This window comes from Columba livia, chromosome 5, assembly GCF_036013475.1.
Source record: "Columba livia isolate bColLiv1 breed racing homer chromosome 5, bColLiv1.pat.W.v2, whole genome shotgun sequence".
Classification (NCBI taxonomy): Eukaryota; Metazoa; Chordata; class Aves; order Columbiformes; family Columbidae; genus Columba; species Columba livia.
The window spans coordinates 28,332,129-28,351,272 of record NC_088606.1 but is presented as its reverse complement, the minus strand read 5'-3'; the positions used below and the strand labels follow the sequence as shown (position 1 = coordinate 28,351,272).

The 19,144-nt window shown below is 45.1% G+C and overlaps 1 protein-coding gene across 1 annotated transcript in view; it reads right to left on the bottom strand.

Annotated features, from left to right (window-relative positions):
* EGLN3 (egl-9 family hypoxia inducible factor 3) overlaps positions 1-18,606 on the bottom strand; it is a 29,699-nt gene extending 11,093 nt beyond the window's left edge. The window contains exon 1 of the mRNA XM_065064075.1: positions 17,885-18,606. Coding sequence (XP_064920147.1) covers positions 17,885-18,241 — 357 coding nt within the window. The 5' untranslated portion in view covers positions 18,242-18,606. The remainder of the gene's footprint in view (positions 1-17,884) is intronic.
* Between the last annotated feature and the right edge of the window lie 538 nt (positions 18,607-19,144).

The window sequence follows — 19,144 nt, the reverse complement described above, 5'->3', positions numbered from 1 at the left end:
GCAGGCCAGATCCTTAAAGGGATTTGCGTGCTTTACTTACTACTAAAATCTGGGCAAAGACCAGAGTTTTCCCAAACTCCCCCACATAATATGTTCTCTTAGCAGAACACGTGCTGTGACTCTGAGACATTGATGTATTATTTATTTATTTACAGCATGCACCTTTTGCAGTGCACAGAATCCCTAGGGATGAAGAAATAGAACAATTCCCACAGAATCCAAAAGCACTGACCACATTCTTGCCTAACTTTAAGAAAAGAGAAAAAAAAAAGTTTTCTCCTTTCACTGCTGCTACTAGAAAAGCAGAAGTGAAATATCCTTTTTCCTGGCATGTTGAATGTTTGAATGAAACCTTAAACAATGAAGGGAAATCATTCTGGTCCTCCTAGAGCCTGTTGAAACGATATCAAGCTTTATCAGAGCACTGGCTGCAGCAGCTCCAGAGCAGACCAGGCTGCCCTCAGCTGGGATTCCAGCTGTTAGCACTACTTTTGGATTCATTCAAAGCAAACAAGAAACAGGAGATGAGATGCATGACCCAGACTTAATTTAGTTAATTGGTGAACACTGGTATTTTCCAGCTTACTGCACAGGCCAGTGACAAAAGCTGGAGGCTGGATCACAGTAGTCAAACCATTTCCCAGGTTAGCAAATGGAGTGTCAGTAAAAAATGTTTCCTATACATTTTTGGCTATTTTGCCCAGAAGAACCCTCGTTCTTGGAAGAACTCACTTCATTAACCAACTCCAAACCTAGACTAACTATAGCAGGCAGTAATGAACAGGAATGTATTTAACTATGGGGGTTTTTTTTGTTTGTTTGGGGTTTTTTTGCAATACAATACAAGACAATGATTCTGATCTGGCTTACCATCCCACTATGAGAACTCAGAGCAAATTCCAACAAAACCACCCCCTCATTTTAAGTTAAAGTAGATGAGTTTGTCTTAAATAACAGCTGAATGGTTAAAAACTGATACACAGATGCATGCCTTTGCAGTCACACACTGCATAGTCTGAAGACCAATGCTCTGGTGGTCTAGTCAACAGTCATAAATTGAAGCCTATAAAACCTGGAAAATGAAAAAAACAAATCGTCAAGACTGCAGTTTCTGCACTGTCATTTTCAGAGATGTTAGGTTTCCCAAGAGGGTGCAAATCAACCACCAGTTAAACAAGCAGTAATTACCAGCTGTAGTAAGGAGACAGGAATCATCAGTAAACTCCGCATTGCACAGAAGCTTGCAAAAATCAGTTATTCACCATTCAGTTTTTAAGTATTACACTCAAGTCAGCCAGAGAAATCTGCAAGTCAAAATGCAAGACACTAGCAAATTTTGGTCACAGATTTAAAAAAAAAAAAAAAAAAAAAAAAAAAAAAAAAAATCAACAGTTCCATAAAGAAGATTTTTCTCTGCCTCCCAGTACTTCTGGCAAAGAGAAAAATTCTCTTAGCTGATAGCCAGGACCATGCTGTGAGGCATCATTCTGCTGCATTTCATAAAATAAGCAGTGCTGGAGTGGACCGATACTTGGAACAAAACGCTGCAGAGAATACCTCAGCTAGAAGATGCTGGTAAGTGGAAATGAGTGCTGCTCAACAGGAAGCCGAGATGGCGGCAGGTCAGGAGGAGATGCTCTCCGTGCCTGCCAGCACTAAGCCAGGGCCCCAGTGTGCTCCTCGTGCAGACTGTATAGGTGGTATTGTAACCCTATACTGGTGTCGTATTTTCCTCTCAGAACTAGTATGACCTTTGCAACCAGCAGAGAATATTCTGACCTCTGTAACTCTATCCTGCCAACACCAACCGCCCTTGAAGATTAAGCTAAAGACTCCACAATATGCTTTTCCATTTTCTGCACCAGATTTGTCCTCTGTATTGTTGAACAGCTACTACTTTTGTTCCCTAGTGTAGATCATGTCTGTGTACATCAAATAGTTAAATTCAGAAATTACTTGTAAAGTCTGTTAGATGAAAGGTACCATATAGACACAAAGCAATTCTTATCTACAATATCGCTATGATGGTTGTCACCCAAGGTATTAATAAGAATTAACGGTGCTGTAGCTACTTCAACTTTCATACGCATTTTTATTTGGATGCACTCTTCCAAGTTTCCCAAATTTCAGTCCAATATGCAGTTCTCAGTTCTGAAGTAAGCATAAACTAAAGTCGGTTGACCAGACTTTAGGAAATGAGGACTACCAGGCTTGACTTGATCAACTTAGGTCTCAGTGCATATTCTACTCAACCTGAGTTTAGTTTGTAGATGTGCACAGTCTGTACAGCCAGAAAGGGAAAGGCACACAGCATGCTCTACATTAAAAGAACATGAGTAGTCTGACATTTCATGATCAAAGACAAGAGATTCTCAGTTGAGGCTTGTCTGACACACAGGCACAACGGGGTGTTTCTTAAGTACTTTCTTGTTGCACCCAATTGCACCCAAGTGTTTTTTTTACCATGTAGCTTATAATGGTTAAGTATAAAATATTCATGAACATTATTAAATATTAGTTTGTTTGAATATGTGAAAGTTAAAACACTCAACTGCTATACTAAAGCATGAAGTAGGAAAATTGGTCTAATTTAATACTCTGTAGAGATGTGAGGGAACAGAGGGAAGAACATTTATGTTAAAATGTCAAAAAAATCAGAGACATGAGCTTTGTGCCTGTTGGAAAGGGAATCACCAGTTCCAAGGGGGAGTGAAACTGTGCTTGCTTCAGTCATGCAAAACATGAAATGGGCTTCAGTGGCAGTATTGCATGAGAAACCAGTAACTCATTTCCACACCCATAACTTGATTATCAGTCTTCAGCTGTTGGATTTATGGAGCTAAACCTAGTGATCTCCTCTTTGATAAGCTTCTTGCTTAGAGGTGGAGGCAAGAGAGGGGAAAGGTTGTGTGAGGAATGAGCCTGTTTCTAGAAATTAACACTGATAAAAGGGCTAGAATTCAGGAGCACAAGACACCTGTACCTTTTCGCTTCAACTTCCTTCTTCATACAGAGGCCTAAACCGAAGTTGAAAGGAAGACAACTAAAAAGCAGAAAAACCCAACAGAAATAACAGTAAAAACCCCAGGGCAGTTCCCTTCTCTCATGAAACACAAAGCAGATCAAACTCCACAAACTGAGCTATAAGCAGAGTTGGCTGAATTCTTCCTTCATGAACCTGCAGTAGTCCTAGACAACAAATGTTCCTTGGGTGCAAGTGACAAGCATCTACTGAAGGGCCAAATGAGCCATGGCAAACAAGATATGAAAGACTGATATGAAACCCTGTACTAGTAGATGACTCACCTCTGAAGAGCTACATCTTGGACAGCTTGACATGATCACAGCTACTTTTACTCCTTGTTCTTGTACTATATCAGCAACCTTGAACATTTGAGAGGAAAGAAGAAATTTCCATGGCCAGAGATTCAGCTGCATAACTGAAAATAAATTAATTCTTGACATTTCTCATCTCAGGAGCATGATCCTGCTTTCACAATGTCCATCACCACGCTTTATTTAAAAAACAAACAAGCAAAAAAATACCATACAAACTTTCCTGCTGGGAAAGTACTTATAACTGTACAAAAATCCTGTTTCCATGGATAGCATTTTAACTAGGTGGTCTGGTACTTGCTTCTCCCTGCATGTATGCAACCTTGATCATCAGGTTCAGATATTCCAAGAACTGGAAACCTCATCTCTCCCTTCTTATTCTATTTGTTTTTTTGTATGCACCTTTGTAACCTGACTACTGTTTCTAGGTGCACAGAGGCACATTTTGGAAAAGTTTTTGAGGAACAGCCTGAGTGGGTTGTGGGAAAGAGAAAAGCTCTCAGCTGCCAGAAAAAGATGCAGATACCGCTTTATCTTTGCTTGCCAACCAAAAGGCTATTACTACCTGATATTTCTCTAATTACCATAAGATGGAAAACTGTTCCTGCTTATTTCTCCTAGAACTAAGGGTAGAAGCAAGTAACTACCCATGAAAGCTCTGTTCACGGATTATCTCCATGCCACATAGCTGTTGACGACTGGCATGTTATCTAGTGGTAGCCTGAGGAGCCCCTAATAAGATTTGAAAATCTTATGGAATCTGTTTGTGTGGAAGTTAGATCACAGACGGATGCTGCTTTAAAAATGAGCTCCCTATTAAATGAATCTGTGATGGGGCTTAGGAAACTTTTCTAGTGACTGGCAATAAAATTTAGTTCTTCATGGCCTGAAGGGTCCTATCAATATGAAGGACAGCTTCAGCTCGAGACTATTTCATATTTCTTTTCTTAGCAGAACACCCACTTAGAGAAAAATCTGGATGCCCTTCAAGTTCAAGCTAGCTGCCAGGGCAGTGCTGCTGTGAAGTGGGACGGCATGGAACAGCCATGCCTCGCATCAGCCGTGCCCGTCCGCAACTGCCGAGAGAACAGGGAGCATTTGCGAACCAGGCTTTGGAGGCAGTGACAAGTTTTTTGAGCTGTCCCCTGTTGCTGGATACTCCCTGGGATCCTAAAGTGAAGGGGCACTTCAGGAAACTTCAAAAGCACCTGACTGAGGGAGAAATTCTTCAGGCTTCTCAAGAGAGACACCCAACTAGTGGGAAAGAGTCCCAGGCATTCATTTTCCTCTGTATACTGTCTTTTTTTTTTTTTTTAAGCCAAGTAAAATAACAGCTGTTGCTTTCAGACCACCACCCAAATTCTGTGTTCAGCCTCTGGGCACGGCCAGGATAAAACAGAATACTGAAATTTAAGGAACCAAATCTAAAATCACCATAGGATCACAATTGTCCTTGCAGTGAGCATTTTTGGCTCTTCTAATTATAAGAAGAATTAATCCCCTTCCTTGTACGCTTAATTAATCCCCTTCCTCCTATGCTTAATTAATCTATGTATTTCTGCATGTATGTCAATTAATGCTTTTCTCCAGTTCCCTGGTGCTTCTCTCATCTTCTACAACAGTAAAATCAGGTAAGAGTTTTATTTTACATCCTCCTCTGACCCAAAACTACATTTTAGGCTGCAACGTTACTCGGTTGTTGTGCCTTGCACGCACACAGAGACAACACAGTTTCAGATGAGATTAGCGTGCTGTGAAGAGCAGGCATGCCATCACGGCAGGACCTGAAATTTAAAAGGCTTTTGCCAGTGAATTAGTTCAGTCAAGGATATTCAGATTAAGTCTCCAATTAGCAGCTGTAAACATGCACAGTGCATCAATATATCAATAAAGGCTGTGTCAGTTTAGAAAGACCGCCCGCCCCTGCGCCACAGAGCCCTGGCTCCCGGCCAGCGAGATGATGGCTTAACGACAGTGCTACGTGCGGAGCGTGAGGCGATCTGCGATCAAACGCAAACTTTACTCCAGAGTACACTTCACAGAGAGACTGTGGAGGAAAGAGGGGGAAACCCACGCTTGCAGCACACACATGCTCAAGGCACTTCTCTGCTCTGGTTCTTACTGGTCTCTCGCCCCCTCCTGCTACACAAATGCTTATTTGCCACACTTAAAAAAAAAAAAAAATACTAATTTAATTCCATTTTAGGAGTATTTTTGCCTGTTCTTGAAGCCATCTTTGATCACCCAGAAAACTCTTTCGGTCCCCTCCTCTGCCCCCTCCTCTGCCCCAAGGACCCAGCCTGGAGGAGCAGCACTAACAAGAAAGCATTGCAAGCAATTGATGCAAATAGAGAAAGCATTCCCTGTAATGAGTCCCAGGGGAGGCAGTGACAAGTGCCACCCCCACAGAAAAGCAAATTTGTAAGTAAGTGCAGGCTCATTAAGAAAATCTGTAAGGACCATCCCTGTATGTTCAGGTTCTCAGCAGGAAATAAAAGCATGGCAACCAGCACAGACATCCTCTGCGGAATACCTTTCTGCCACACAGATGAGGGTAAGTTCATAGTTCCTTAAATATTCCAGCCTTTCATTCTTTGTCAGTACTTAACACCTTTTCAATTCTGCTACTAATCATCCAGAGGATTACACCACTTTTTTTTCCCTGCAACATTTAAAGAACTCTATGTATTTTGGTGGTCTTATGGGTGCGTTAATAAAGGTCAGGAAAGACAACCTCAACACAGACAAACTGTTTTGCTGGTGTCTGAGTTGCCCAAGCTAGCCAACATCCTTTTTTTACTATTACTCTTATTTTTAGCCTGTGGGCCCAAGGCAACTGAGCAGCACTGCCCAAGAGACTTTCATCAGCTCACACATGGTCCACAGCACCGCTCATGATACACATCAGCGTTTCACTTTGGACGCTGGCAGGGGGCACCCTGGGTGCCTGCAGGCGGGAAATGCCAAGCCACCACCTACTGAGATGGGAAGGCCCCAGCTGTTCAGCAAGGTCCCTCCTTGGGGTCACCATCACTGCACAGGACACATCTCATGTCCTCACATGCTCCCACCGCAGCGGGGGCAGCACCACACCGGGAGATGTTTTTCATTGTCCCCTTTGGCTCAGTATAAGTCTCTCTCTGCTGCCAGAGAGGAAAGCAGGGTTCTCACTAGCACTGTCACACTTGGCAGGTACCCCAAATACGCCTCTAGGGTCCTCCCAAAACTGTCTGGGCTTCTAAGGCTGCGCATTATATAGCGCATTACTGCGCTATATAAACAGAGAGAGGGTTCTCAAGTGTTAGTTATCACAGCAGTAGCACCAAATTAAGGCTAATTGACAAGATCAGTTATCTCCTATGTTAACTTTGGAAGAAAGCCATCTCACTTTCTCCCCACACGTCTTTTTACTCACCCATCCCCTTTTCAGAGGACCTTGCCTAGCGAACAGTGCATTCATGCCTGCATAGGATTTTGTGTAAATTAATGTTTATGGGTAAAACTCATTAAAATTACCTATAATAAATTCCCATAGGAAACAAATTGTGCTATGCTTAAACAGCATGTGTAGTCTTTACCTCTAAGGCTTTGCATGCACATGAAGTTGTACTGCTCTGACTACACGTGTACGATCTCTCTAGTATGGTGCAATTAAAGCAGACAAATGCGTTTACAGTGACACAGCATTCTTCCACACAGGAGGGGAAACAAGCTACTCAGATTTAAGGCAATTTTGGTAACAATATAACTATACACCTGTTCTAATGTCAGGCAATAGAATAATAGCAAAAAAAAAAAAAAAAAAAAATCCTTCCAAGTGTTGTAGTGCCTGCTCTCCCCATCATCTACACAGTTGGTACTTGCACCAGTAAGATGTGTGTAGACAGAAACTAGGTAACTCTGAACAAAGAAAGCATGCATAAATACAGACACGCACGCAATGAACTGAACTCCAGCCTTACATTTGCACATCTTAGAGCTATTCACAAAAGCTCTCAGCTCATGGACAAGGAAGCCTGGTCCTAAACCCAGCTGCGAGGAAATATCAGATGCCGGATTTGAACACTCGCTGCTCAATTCCCACTTCCTTTTTTTTTTTTCCACTGGTCAAGACTCTCCCACGGATTTATGCTGCCACCACCTGACAGAAGAGACCAACCCTACAGCCTGGCTGCATCTCAGCCACTGCCACCAGCTTCGACCTACAAGCCAGGGCAGTGGCCATGCACAGGGACACCACCATTCCCAAAGGATGTCCTCGACCCCAAATGCCCCTCCAGCCCCATTCGCATCTGCCACTCTGTGTCACTGCAGTCTCCTCTGGAGCCTTACCCAGACATTCCCACTGCACCTCACTGAAACTGCAGCCCTTGGGAGGTTCCTCAAGACCCAGTTCAGGACTGGGTCTTAAAATGTTCTTCAGCATTTAAGGTAGTTTCTGCAGGAAGCACAGCAACCATTGAGCAGGGAGGTGGTCTCTCTAGTGTGGGTTCATCAGGATGTTTCCTGAGGATGCTGAAAACCTGGAGTGGTCTTTCTGGTTCTGTTCCCTCCTTTTTCCTCTTCCTCTCCAAAGCCTTTCCCCTCTGGCAGCCAGTCTGACAAGAACAGCGTGTACTCAGAGCCACTGCCAGGGTGGCCAGAGGTGAGCCAAGCTGGAGGTTGGATGGGGGCTGCTCTCCCAGGTTGATGGATGGTTGGGCAGGCAGAGAAAGCGGACCTTGTCCTTGTCCCTCCTGTTCCCTGGGGTGGACATGACAGATGGTGGCTGCTAAGCCATGACAGGTTATGGGTGGGGGTAAGAAACCCCTTGGTGAGGGGCAGCAGCTGCCTTTGCCTGAGGTGTGGAGTCCAAGTGCTCCTCTGGAGTGAGAAATGCAGTGGGAGAAGGCAATACAGATACATGGTGGCAAGTCAGAGCTACAGGGATATATATGCATATTTAGATGTGGGGGTGAAGCAGGTACTATGTCTGCCCATAGCTATGGTCACCACTGGGACAATTGGTGCTTTTCTTAATGGTACCTAACATATGGTACTAATACAGCTTATAATTAGCAGCAATAGCTTCTATGGGTGGTAAGCAGTGAAACAGGCTTTTAATCAAGTGCCAGCAAAAGACAAAAGTAAACTAAGAAAGGAAAAAAAAAAGTATTTGTTTCAGTTGCAGACATCTTAGATAAGTATAAAGAAACGAACAAGTCAACTACATCTTCATCCTTGCCAAGAAATTTTCACTTTGAGTGTCAGACTGGCACTGAGCCCTAAGGTCACCACCAGCCAGATGTCAAGTTATGCACGGAGAAATATAATGGTAAAATGCACAACCTTGACACTTCAGCCTTTGACCACCATCAGATGTTAAATTATAGTAAATTTGACAAGGAGGACCGTCATTTGCAAATCCTCTTATTGCTCCTCCATGAAGAGGAAGTCTGTAAAACTGTTAGCCAGGCAGTGACCCTTCCTGTTGGCTTTCTTCAGAGACACCAGGCACAGGCTCCACAGACATCGGAAGACAGAGGACAAGTTCATTTAGGGAAGCAGAAACTTTAGTGAACACTGTAAGGAACAGAGTTATCAGTACATCCTGGGGGACCCTGCTCTGTTTGTGCACATCTAGTTATACACCATGGTTTATATGCCTTAACAGCAGGACCTGTTACAGCATTTACAGTGAAGCTCCTTTTTCCGCTTCTCAAACCACTTCTACCAGATTCCCTATGGGAAATCAGAAAGGGAAAGTGCAGTTATACATACAGTCTTCAGCAGCAAGTACAACACTCAAGGACGATTAACAACCTAGGAACAGGCAAGCTGAGGATTAATTGACATCTCCCCTACCCCCCCTTTTTTTATAAAATATCTTCTCTCCTAAATTTCCCTGAGTCGTCTTTTTTTTTTTTTCTTTTGCTACCCACATGGTCCAGCAAGGAGCTGTGTGCAAGACACTTATCACTCCCTGGAACCTTGAGGCAGTCAGGAAGCTCCATTCTGGCACCCACCACCTTGGAGCCTGTTGTCCAACAGTGCCTGGCACCCCAGGCTGTTCCTCTTCAGGGTGGTGTTCCTCAGCCTGCACTGACCAGCACCTACTTCCCTCCACGCATTACTGGAACAACTGCTGTTAATGGTATAAGGCAGGTTTGCTGCAAGACAGTCAGTCACAAAGGTCAGATAAAAATCATAATCGCTATCTATAACTTCCATCAAGTAAGGCTCCTTGCTCCCTCCCAAGACACCACACAAAAGATGGCCCATATTTCGAATCTACAACAAAATGTAGACAAAGACTGGGGACAGCACAAGAAAACACTGTTTAGAAAACCTCAGGAAAAGTTGCATATTTTAGCTTAGTCTAAACCAAGCAAGAAAGTATGTGCTTCAGTACCATTGATTTGAAAGAGCCAAAGTACTTAAGTGAACTGCTGAACTGGGTCCAAAACTTTAAAAACATTTGCCTTATCAATTTCTATTTAAAAAAAAAAAAAAGACAAACCATACCACAGTGCAAGAAAACTTAAGCAGTGATTAATTATTATGACTTACAGACAAGAAAAATGCAAACGTATTTCTTGTTTGTATTTTCAGATCCAAAAAGAAAGCACATAAAAGAGTCTGTTATAACCAAAGGATTAATATGAACTAGATCCATACCACACTCAAAACAGTTGGTTAACTTTTTTTGCTACAAAGTAGGATGCAATTATCTGGTGTCTGGCAAAAGCCATGGCTACTCTGCCATTTCCAGCTGACAAAGCTTTGAACACACCATTTCCAATCAGTGCTATGCTGTACTCCTGCCATTTATACCATTCATTTTAAACTGGGTGGCTGGTAGCATAGCATTTAGTAAGCCTCCATAGAACCTTTATGGTCAGCAAAATGTCTTGCATTACTTTATTTGCGAAAAATCAGAGCAACAAATAGCTTGCTTAATCAACGGCTTTCTATGAAGTCCTTTGCATGGTGGCACTAAGTTTCTTTGTCTACTAATCTTATCAAAACACAATGACGAGAAAAATGACCATAGGGAAAAGCTCCTTTCTGTCACTGAGAGATAGCAGATGCATATGTTGAGTGAGTGATGGAGAGGAATGGTGCTTACAGCTCTCTCCAAATCACTCACAGGAATGGTCAGGAGTGGTGTGCTGATGGGATGACATGCCTGTGAATAGTTTACACAGCAGGAGACAGTCTACTTGGCATGAGCCCCCTTCATCTGTTTTGTTCCTCCACCTCACTGCCTAAACAGCTAGAGGGACCTTCCTATTTTTCTAACCAACTCCCTGTCTTTTTTTTTTTTTCAAAGCAATAACAAATGGTTATGTAATGTTATGCATCCATCAAAATGTTTTGTCAAGCCACATTCTGTGTCAATGCATCAGTTACTCACCCAGGAGCCCAACTTGGGCCAGCAGCTGCCCAAGGCGCAGGTACCAGAAGCAGTTCCCAAAACACCTCTACCTGAGAGCTCCTCTACTAATCCAATAAAGCCTTTCCACAGAACCTTAGGGAATCCTGTGTTGCTGGCAGCTTTCTAACAACATTGTTTCAGTCTTCAGCTTTGTGACAGAAGGATTACAGTCATGATAAATCCAACCCAAAGCTTCAAATTCCCTTGAGTTGGTATGCACACATCCGCCTTCACCATAAATCTAAAACCAGCAACACTTACTTGCAGGCTTCCCTTCCTGACCTTCTCATTCTCACAAGCCATCCACCGAAAGATGGATGAGCGCTATGTGGCCTGCTGATGCCGAAGGACCACTTGCCCCCGACCTGTTACACAACAAGAGAAGGCAACACACTTGAAACAGAAGCAAGGGAAAACTTTTTTAAAAGTTAATACCTACACACACACCAAACAAACAAAAAGCAGTATTTTGACTTTCTAAGAGTAATCTGGAAACACTTGATAAAAATATTCATCTCTTACAAGTGTGTCAAGTCTGTTCAGCAAACATGAAGATTTCCTCTGATTTAAAATGTATTCATGTTTGGGTCACTGTGATCTTCTCCTTCTATCGTACGCACTCCACATACGGAAAAGAATTGCTGAGGGAGTACAGACACTGTTGAATATCCCAACCAGCCCCAGCAAGGGGGGGAGATATAGGGTGGGGGGAGGAAATCTGTGCACCACAGGAGAATGAGGAGGGAGAAGCATCTTCCAAGTACTAAACCAAGCAAATTGCTCAGGAGGCAACATGCAGGGTAAGGCTGTATTACATTGAGCCACCATCCAGATAAGTTTGGAAGTCAAAGAAAGAAGAGTTTACTCTGAAATCAAATAAAGACACTAGGATTAACACAGACAGCTGGAATCCTTAATGCAAAGAAAGAAGTTCACTTTTACTGTGTACATGCTGTCCTGCATCAGTGTTATGAGCATCAGTGCATCTCCATTTAAACATATACTGTTATTAGCAGTGAGCTGTAATGAACTGAATTATTCATTAATAATTACCTTGGGAAAAGGCCATGTAACATTAATAGCAAGGACCAGCTCCCCTCCCTCCCAAAATGCAAGCTCAGCAGGAGGAAGCACTGAACTCTGAATCTTGCCATTTCCCCACTGGCCCTCCCAAGGATATTGTGCCATGTGATGCTGTACGCACACCTGCCAGTCCAAAGGACAAACACCACCCATCACCGGAGGTATAAATACCACCTGTATTACAGTGTCCCTCCCCACACAGCTGGGGAAGGTTTACACTAACATTTAATGAGCCCTCATACAAAACAAACTGATTACAACTGTGAAGCACATGGAGAGGCTCCTAACACAGCATAAGATCACTGGCTTGTTGCAGACTTCTCCCAGAAGAGAGGGAAAGGAGGACCAACAGCAGCCACCTGGCTGCCAAAGGCTCTGGTGTAACACACACTGATTATAGCATGTTTTTCCCACTGCCTACCATGAAAAAAGTCTACCCATGTACTACAGTCAGGTTCTTAAGGGTGACAATACATAGCAGCTACTGAATGCAAGCTGCTTGTAACTTCAGCACCCAAGTATGAGCTCAAACACCATTCCATAGAGGTTACCCACACTTCTGAACTCACTGACAGATGTGCACATCGCTGTCTGTAAAATATTGACCCCGTTTCTCCAATACCATGTCCCTGCTGAGTGAATAAGCAATCTGAAAGATTTCCCAGTGCCTCTTTCAGAGAATAAGTATCTTTTGAAAGCTTCAAAAAGTAATTGAGAATAATTTGATGGAGAACTAAAACAAGAGCTAATATGTCAAGGTTTATACTCATTTAATGCTCTGATTGTCAAGTAAAAATTATATATTCCTGTGTATAATTAACTAGGCTAACTAATCTTGCTTGACAAACACTGATATAAACATCATCTTTGACACTGAGCCAAAGCAACCACTCTAGGATCTGTGCCAATGCTGAATTCCTCAGTCTGATATCATAAAACGACTTGTCTGTTGTATTTACAGTTCCAGTGGCTCTGGACTCTGCCGGCAGCCAGCCAGAACAACAGATTTGAACTTACCCATTATGCCAGAACATGTGCATTTGATTAGAAGAACGAGACATTTTGCATATTTCTTCTGGATGGTGATATTCATCAGACCTCCCATTGTAAACTAATTGCAAGCCATGCTGCTACATAAGTATAAAAAATCCTTGGTAACATATAATAAACTAGTATATTTCTATAGGCAGTATTGATCTTCAGCTCTATAGCTAGTTTTCTGTTATCCTGCTACTTACATCTACAACTCCAATCAGAAAATGTGGCATTCCATTGTGTTGCAAACAAACAAACAAGTCAATGCTACAGAACAGAACTTTTCTCTATACACAAATGCAAAAATATCTCACCTCCTTATCTGATCTAGGGTGGACTTGGTAAAACCACTCAAGCCAAGCTTGTGAAATTTCATGCATTTTTTCAATCTTCAGGAACAGAAATCTTGGTAACAACCTGCTAGACAGACCATGTTTCAAAATCTACAAAAGAACGCCCCATCATGTGGTAGGCAGATCGACCTGCCCTGGTTTTCAGCAAACACCTGCCATGAAGTGCCACCACAAAAGACCTCCTTCTCCTGCAACAGTCACAGAGGCATGGAAGGTCAACAAACATTTTGAAGCAAGTTTAAGACAGTTCACATTCCACAAGCATTTATAAATTAATCTCATATTGAAAACACTTTTTTTAGCTTAAGGCCAAATACTTGACACTAAATGTGACACAGTTGTGTTCTGAGCTAAAAACACAGGTCAGCTCTTAGGATTATGACTTCTTATTTTCTAACCAGCAGGGCTCAAGCTCAGCAAACTCAAGACAAGCTCAAAGGTACCAGTGACTCACAGCAGGACATGCTGCTGTCAGGACCAGGGTGCAGAGGCCACTTAGAGTGCACCCACACCTGCTGAATGTAACTTCCACCCCTTGCCCATGAGGACCAACGCAGCTGCTGGCAGCACGTCACATGCTGACACAGCTGAGGTGGCCCAGGGCAGCAGGTGGTGACGGCATCACTCTGGGACCCTGCCAGACCACAGGGAGAGCTGCCCTTCTCCTGGGACGACAAAACAGGAAAGGGGGAATAGCCACAGCCCCTCGGCAGCAGATGAGCTACCCAGGCATCCCAACATGACCACAGGTTTCACATCTCTGCATGCCGGCCAGACAACCTCATTCTTGTCAGACTCCAGCCCCTGCCTCCCCACAGGAGAGACTTCCAGAGCCCAGAGCTCCCCCAGACTCTGCAGCATTTGAGGCTGCCAAAGGCATGGGTATCCTGAACTGCACAGCATCTGGCACGTCTGCAGCTCCTACCTTTAAAAAAAAAAAAAAAAGAAAAAAAACTCTTATGTCTTGACAAAGAAATTTCTCAAATGGCTTCTTAAGTATTTTTCTGCCTTTGTTTTAGGAAGGTCTTTTTAATGTTGTCATTTTATTAATTCATAATACAGGGATTATTCTTCTACAGGACAGACATTTCACTGCCTACAAAACCTTGTATAATAATTGCGCCCCTGGAAACTTTTACAATATGTGCCAGGCCCCTGTGCCACGTCTGCACCTAAGCAATATTTATTTGCAAGTGGGTCCAAGCCTTTTACAGACAGCATCATCTTCACCATCCCCTCGAGTGCCCACAAACCCCAGTTAACCTGAGGAAAGGACTTTGGGACTGGAGGAGACAGAAGCTGCAGCACATCACCCTTTCACCCCCAGTTCACAGAGCACCACCTGACCAGACTGACTGTGGAGACCAAGCTGTGGTCTCTCCTCCCAGCACAAACCACCCACCAGCTTTTCTCCACCAAGCATCAGAGCTCCAGAAGAGTGAAGACACGTTCTCAAAACCAGACAGACCTCCATCCTCAGGCCAGAGTGCCCTCTGCACAGGGACATAAATCTTCTCACACCAAGGAGAAGACTCAACCTGGGTCAATGATGCATTGGTGAGATCCTTAGCCATTTGCCTACTACAAAAGGGGAATCACTTCATTATTTTACTAGAAAATGGAAACACTAGTTGAGGATAATGCAGAAGCCAACAAGCAGTGCATTGTGTCTGTCAACAGAAGAGTCCTTTAAAAGAATGTTATCTGGTTATTTTGATAATTTAACCGTGTCAGCTATTATTTTTAAATATGAGTTATTCCAAAGATAGAGTTGGATCACTCTTCTGCAAAGATGAAAGGTTATATTTCATTATAAGCCCTCAAATGTCAACCAACAGCTTTTAAGAGTATCCCATACCCTTGCAAAATTCTACTTCTGTCCATTCCCTTTGATGCAATCTTAAATTTCTTACACTGCTGTTGAAATTCATTTGGAAATGGCAAAATCCTAATTTGACTCATTCCCTCATGTAGATATAAGGAAAGCTTCCTTTATCGGACAAAAGTCATTCTTTTCTTATGTTTGTGTAGCTACAAAAACAACCATGAAGTACATGACACTAAGCAGACAGTAAGCTAACGGAAGTTCATTTACTAAGCAAACCTCTCCTCCTCTTCCAACACTCGGGCGGAAGATTAAAGTCACCCTATTGTTTTAAAAGCATAAACGTCTAGAGAATTATGAGGCTGATATTATATACAATTCATTTCCATGACAAGTGGACTTACCATGTAGCCAAAGGCTTACACTTTAAACAAATTGTTCTGGACTCTTAGCCCCATATAATACCTATATCCCAAAACAATAAATTATAACAATACATGTCCAGCTAAGAATTTATAATCCAGTTGCTCAGAAACACCCCACATTGCTCCATATGTTAAGCCACGGAAGTTTTCTGGGCAACCATTTATGTGTGTAACCTAACAGATAAAATAAAAATACACTGAATTTAAATCTGGGGTTGTGTATGCATTCACAAGACTTCAGAAGACAAATAAAATAGGTAGCTTTAATACCAGAAGGGAAACATCTACAGGAGACGTGGGAACCTGCACGCACTGTAGCAGTCAGTTGGTTAGTCACAGAAATAATCTTCCTGCTGAAGGCGTCCCACATCTCAGTTACAGATGGCAGCTGCTATTCCAGGGCCTCATATATCCATGGTACTTATTATTATAATAAGGGGATTGGCTACTATTAATTTCTGATGGAAATTGCTCCACATTTAGTTTTACAAACAATGTTGAGTCCATTTCAGTCCTGGACTCTTGCATTGTTTGGAGTCTGACACCTTCCACACAAAAGCACAAGGGACAAAAGTCTCTCTTTATAGCAAGCAGATAGGTATCTAGTTATAAAACAAGTTCCATCCTGTCTGTTACTACTATTCGTACAACAATGGCTGCAAGAACACCACAACTCCATTTTAAAATCATCTCTAAAACCCAAGGTCACTCCCCAAAAGACCCTTCTCCCCAACCAATGCCAACAGTCTTCAGACATCCAGTTGACTCTTTCTACAAATACCTTACAAAAATGCTGAACAACCTCACTGCAGTCCAACTTTAATGTAAGACCCTAGTTTTTTTTTCCCTCCAGGTTGCCAGCAATACACTTTCAGTAGTAATCAGGCAAACAGAAGTCACCCAGAGAAAGAACTAAGATGACCTTAAAGGCATACCAAAGCAGAATGGTTATTTATATATACCTCCTAACACCAGGCTCCCACCAAGAATAAGTGAAATCCAGTCTACTCACATTTTAAACCAAATCTACCCAATCTTTAACTGAACTGAGGATCAGTAGCTCAGTGGAGCTAAGCACAGGAGCAATGTTTCAACCTTTTGTTATTTCCAGCACTGCGTTGAAGTGTGCAGGGGGGTGCATGCACAGGTTTTAAAGCGTTTCCAACCAACTGGCACACATCACCATACTGTTTTCCTCGTTTTCTGTGGAGAAAAAAAATCTCAGTACCACTCACATCCCGTTAGTCCAGTGCAAATCAGGACCAAAAGAAATGCCTAACTTCTCACTTTTTAAAATATTTTTAAAGTTTCATCGTTTCTGTTTCTGGCATATCTCTAAAAGAAGTAGATGTTTTGAAAATGTGCTATATATTACAGAATTCAAGTCAGAAATAAATAAATATTATCTGGGTTATTTTGACTTTTTCAGCATTTGGGACAACGAAGCAAACTAGTTCCAAGCAAAACAGACAAGGAAAGAAAAGCCAAGTTATCTCAAACTGAAGTAATGACATCTCAAGTGCAAATAAACTTTATTGGGAAAGAAACCTACACGTGCCCTACAACACGAACAACTTCTCCATTTCTGAGCAAGAGAGCCTAGAAAAAAAAAAAAAAAAAACAACTCTTCTGTTAAAAAAAAAAAATCAAAGTTCGCAGTGCTCAAACTGAGCATCCTTTACTTTGTGCCGCATATCCAATGCAGTAACCATAACCTCTTCAGCTGTGGGACGCTGACATGAGTTGGCCCATCCAAACTACTTCGAATAACGCTATCACAAGGTCGCAAACGATCAAATAATCGGATCCGAGCCGAGTATGTGCGCAGTGAGGGGTAGGGGGCTTTTCCCTCCACCTGAAACCATCCCCCAAAGGAAAGTCACGGCCAAGGTTAGACTTTTTTGTCGGGGTACGCCCGGCGTTGGCAGGCCCCGCTTCCCGCAGCTGGGGCAGTAGCAGCCAGCCGCAGGGTGCTGCAGGGCTCCGGACCCGCCGCCTGGAAGTGAGGCGCCGCCTGCAGCCCCCGGGGCCGCTGCGAAGTGATCCCCGGTGGCACACAGGGGTACAGGCAAGGGCCTGACCGGGGCTCGGCAACCGAGGAGCCCAGCGAAGACCCAGCCCGGGGCACCGCGCCCCGGAGCGCTGCCGGCACCGGCGGGGCGAGAGAACAGCGGGCAGCCCCGCTGCCGCGTGTTTTGCAAGACCTCCGCACCCGGAGCCGGCAAGGGCTGGCCCCCGGACAGCGCACGGCGGAGCGGTGATGCGGACACAGCCCGGCGGGGCTGCCCGAGCCACTGACACCCGCGGGCTGCGAAGACGCGACACGGACAGGCGCCAGTGGAAACTTTTCGCCCGGTCCCACCGGCAGCTGCGAGGCGGGTCAGTCCGGCCGGGAGCCGGTGCCCCTTACCTTGGATCGCTCCTTCACGTAGTACTTGCCGAGCCGGCTCCCGCAGTACATCACCAGCCGGTCTATCAGCGTGAGGAGGAAGTTGATAGCCTCGCAGCCCTCCTCCGTGCCCCCGATCCACTTGATCTGGTCGCCGCGGAGGTGCCGCTTGGCGACGCCGCGGCTGGGTCCTGCCAGCTGCCCGTCGGTCAACTCCCCGTCGTGGTGCATCCGCTTCACTCGCTCCAGCACGCAGTCCCCAACCACCTCCCCCAGGAAGTTGTCCAGGTAGCAGAAGCCGATGTCGTGCAAGCAGGGCACGACGTACTCCAGGGCAATCCTCTCCAGGTCGAGCCTCATGATGTGCCCCAGCGGCATGGCGCAGCGGGGACGGGCGCTGCGCTGTCCTGCCGGCGCCCGCTTCGGGACGGGATGCCCGCCGGCTCCAGGCCGAGCCGGGCAGGGGCTCCGCCGCGGCGCGGGGCCAGGCGAGGCGAAGCAAAACTTTCGCCGCGGCGGGCTGCGCTGCGCTCCGCGGCCCAGGGCGGCGGTGCTGCCGGAGCCCCGCGCTGCTGCTGCTGCCGCCGCCCAAGCAGCGTGCGGGACCCCCCGAGCAGTGAGCGAACCGCGCCCGACAGCCCCCGCCCGCCCTGTGGCCGCGGCAGCAGATGGCTCCGCGCTGATTAATACGCCGGCTACGTGCGGGATGTGTGCTCGCCCCGCCGCCCGCTCGCGCGGCGCCGCCGCACGTGGGTGGAGCCCGCCCGGCACGGCGCGGCGCTGATCGCCCCGCCCATTCCCCGCCCACGACAGCACTAGCGGCCAATCCACTGCAGCGGGGCGTGGCCAGCCCTCGGGGAACTAGCGGCCGGGGCTTCTACACGTGCGCGCAGAGGGTGTGGTCTGCGGGCCCGCATGTCCCACCCCTCCGGGGAGTGGGCGTGGCCAGCGCCATTGAGGAATTCTCCCCTCGCATGTCGGCGGCGCGGCCCCTCTGCCCCGCCGGCCCGGGGGTACCGGCACCCCGCCTCGCCCTGCCCCGCCGACCCGGGGCTCTTGGGCTGGTCCAAGTGAGGTTTGCAAATGCCTCCCAAGAGTTTTCCTGCCGCTTCTTATATTCGCCTCCCGCTGTGTCAGTTTCAGCACCAAGCGACGGTATTTCATTAGGCGGCAGGTACAGCTTTTTCAGGGCGAGGAATGCACTTTTTAGAAAATGTTTATGTAATAAAATAATGTTTCCCTGAATTATTTACCCCAAAGGGTCCGCCAGGTTGCTTGGCT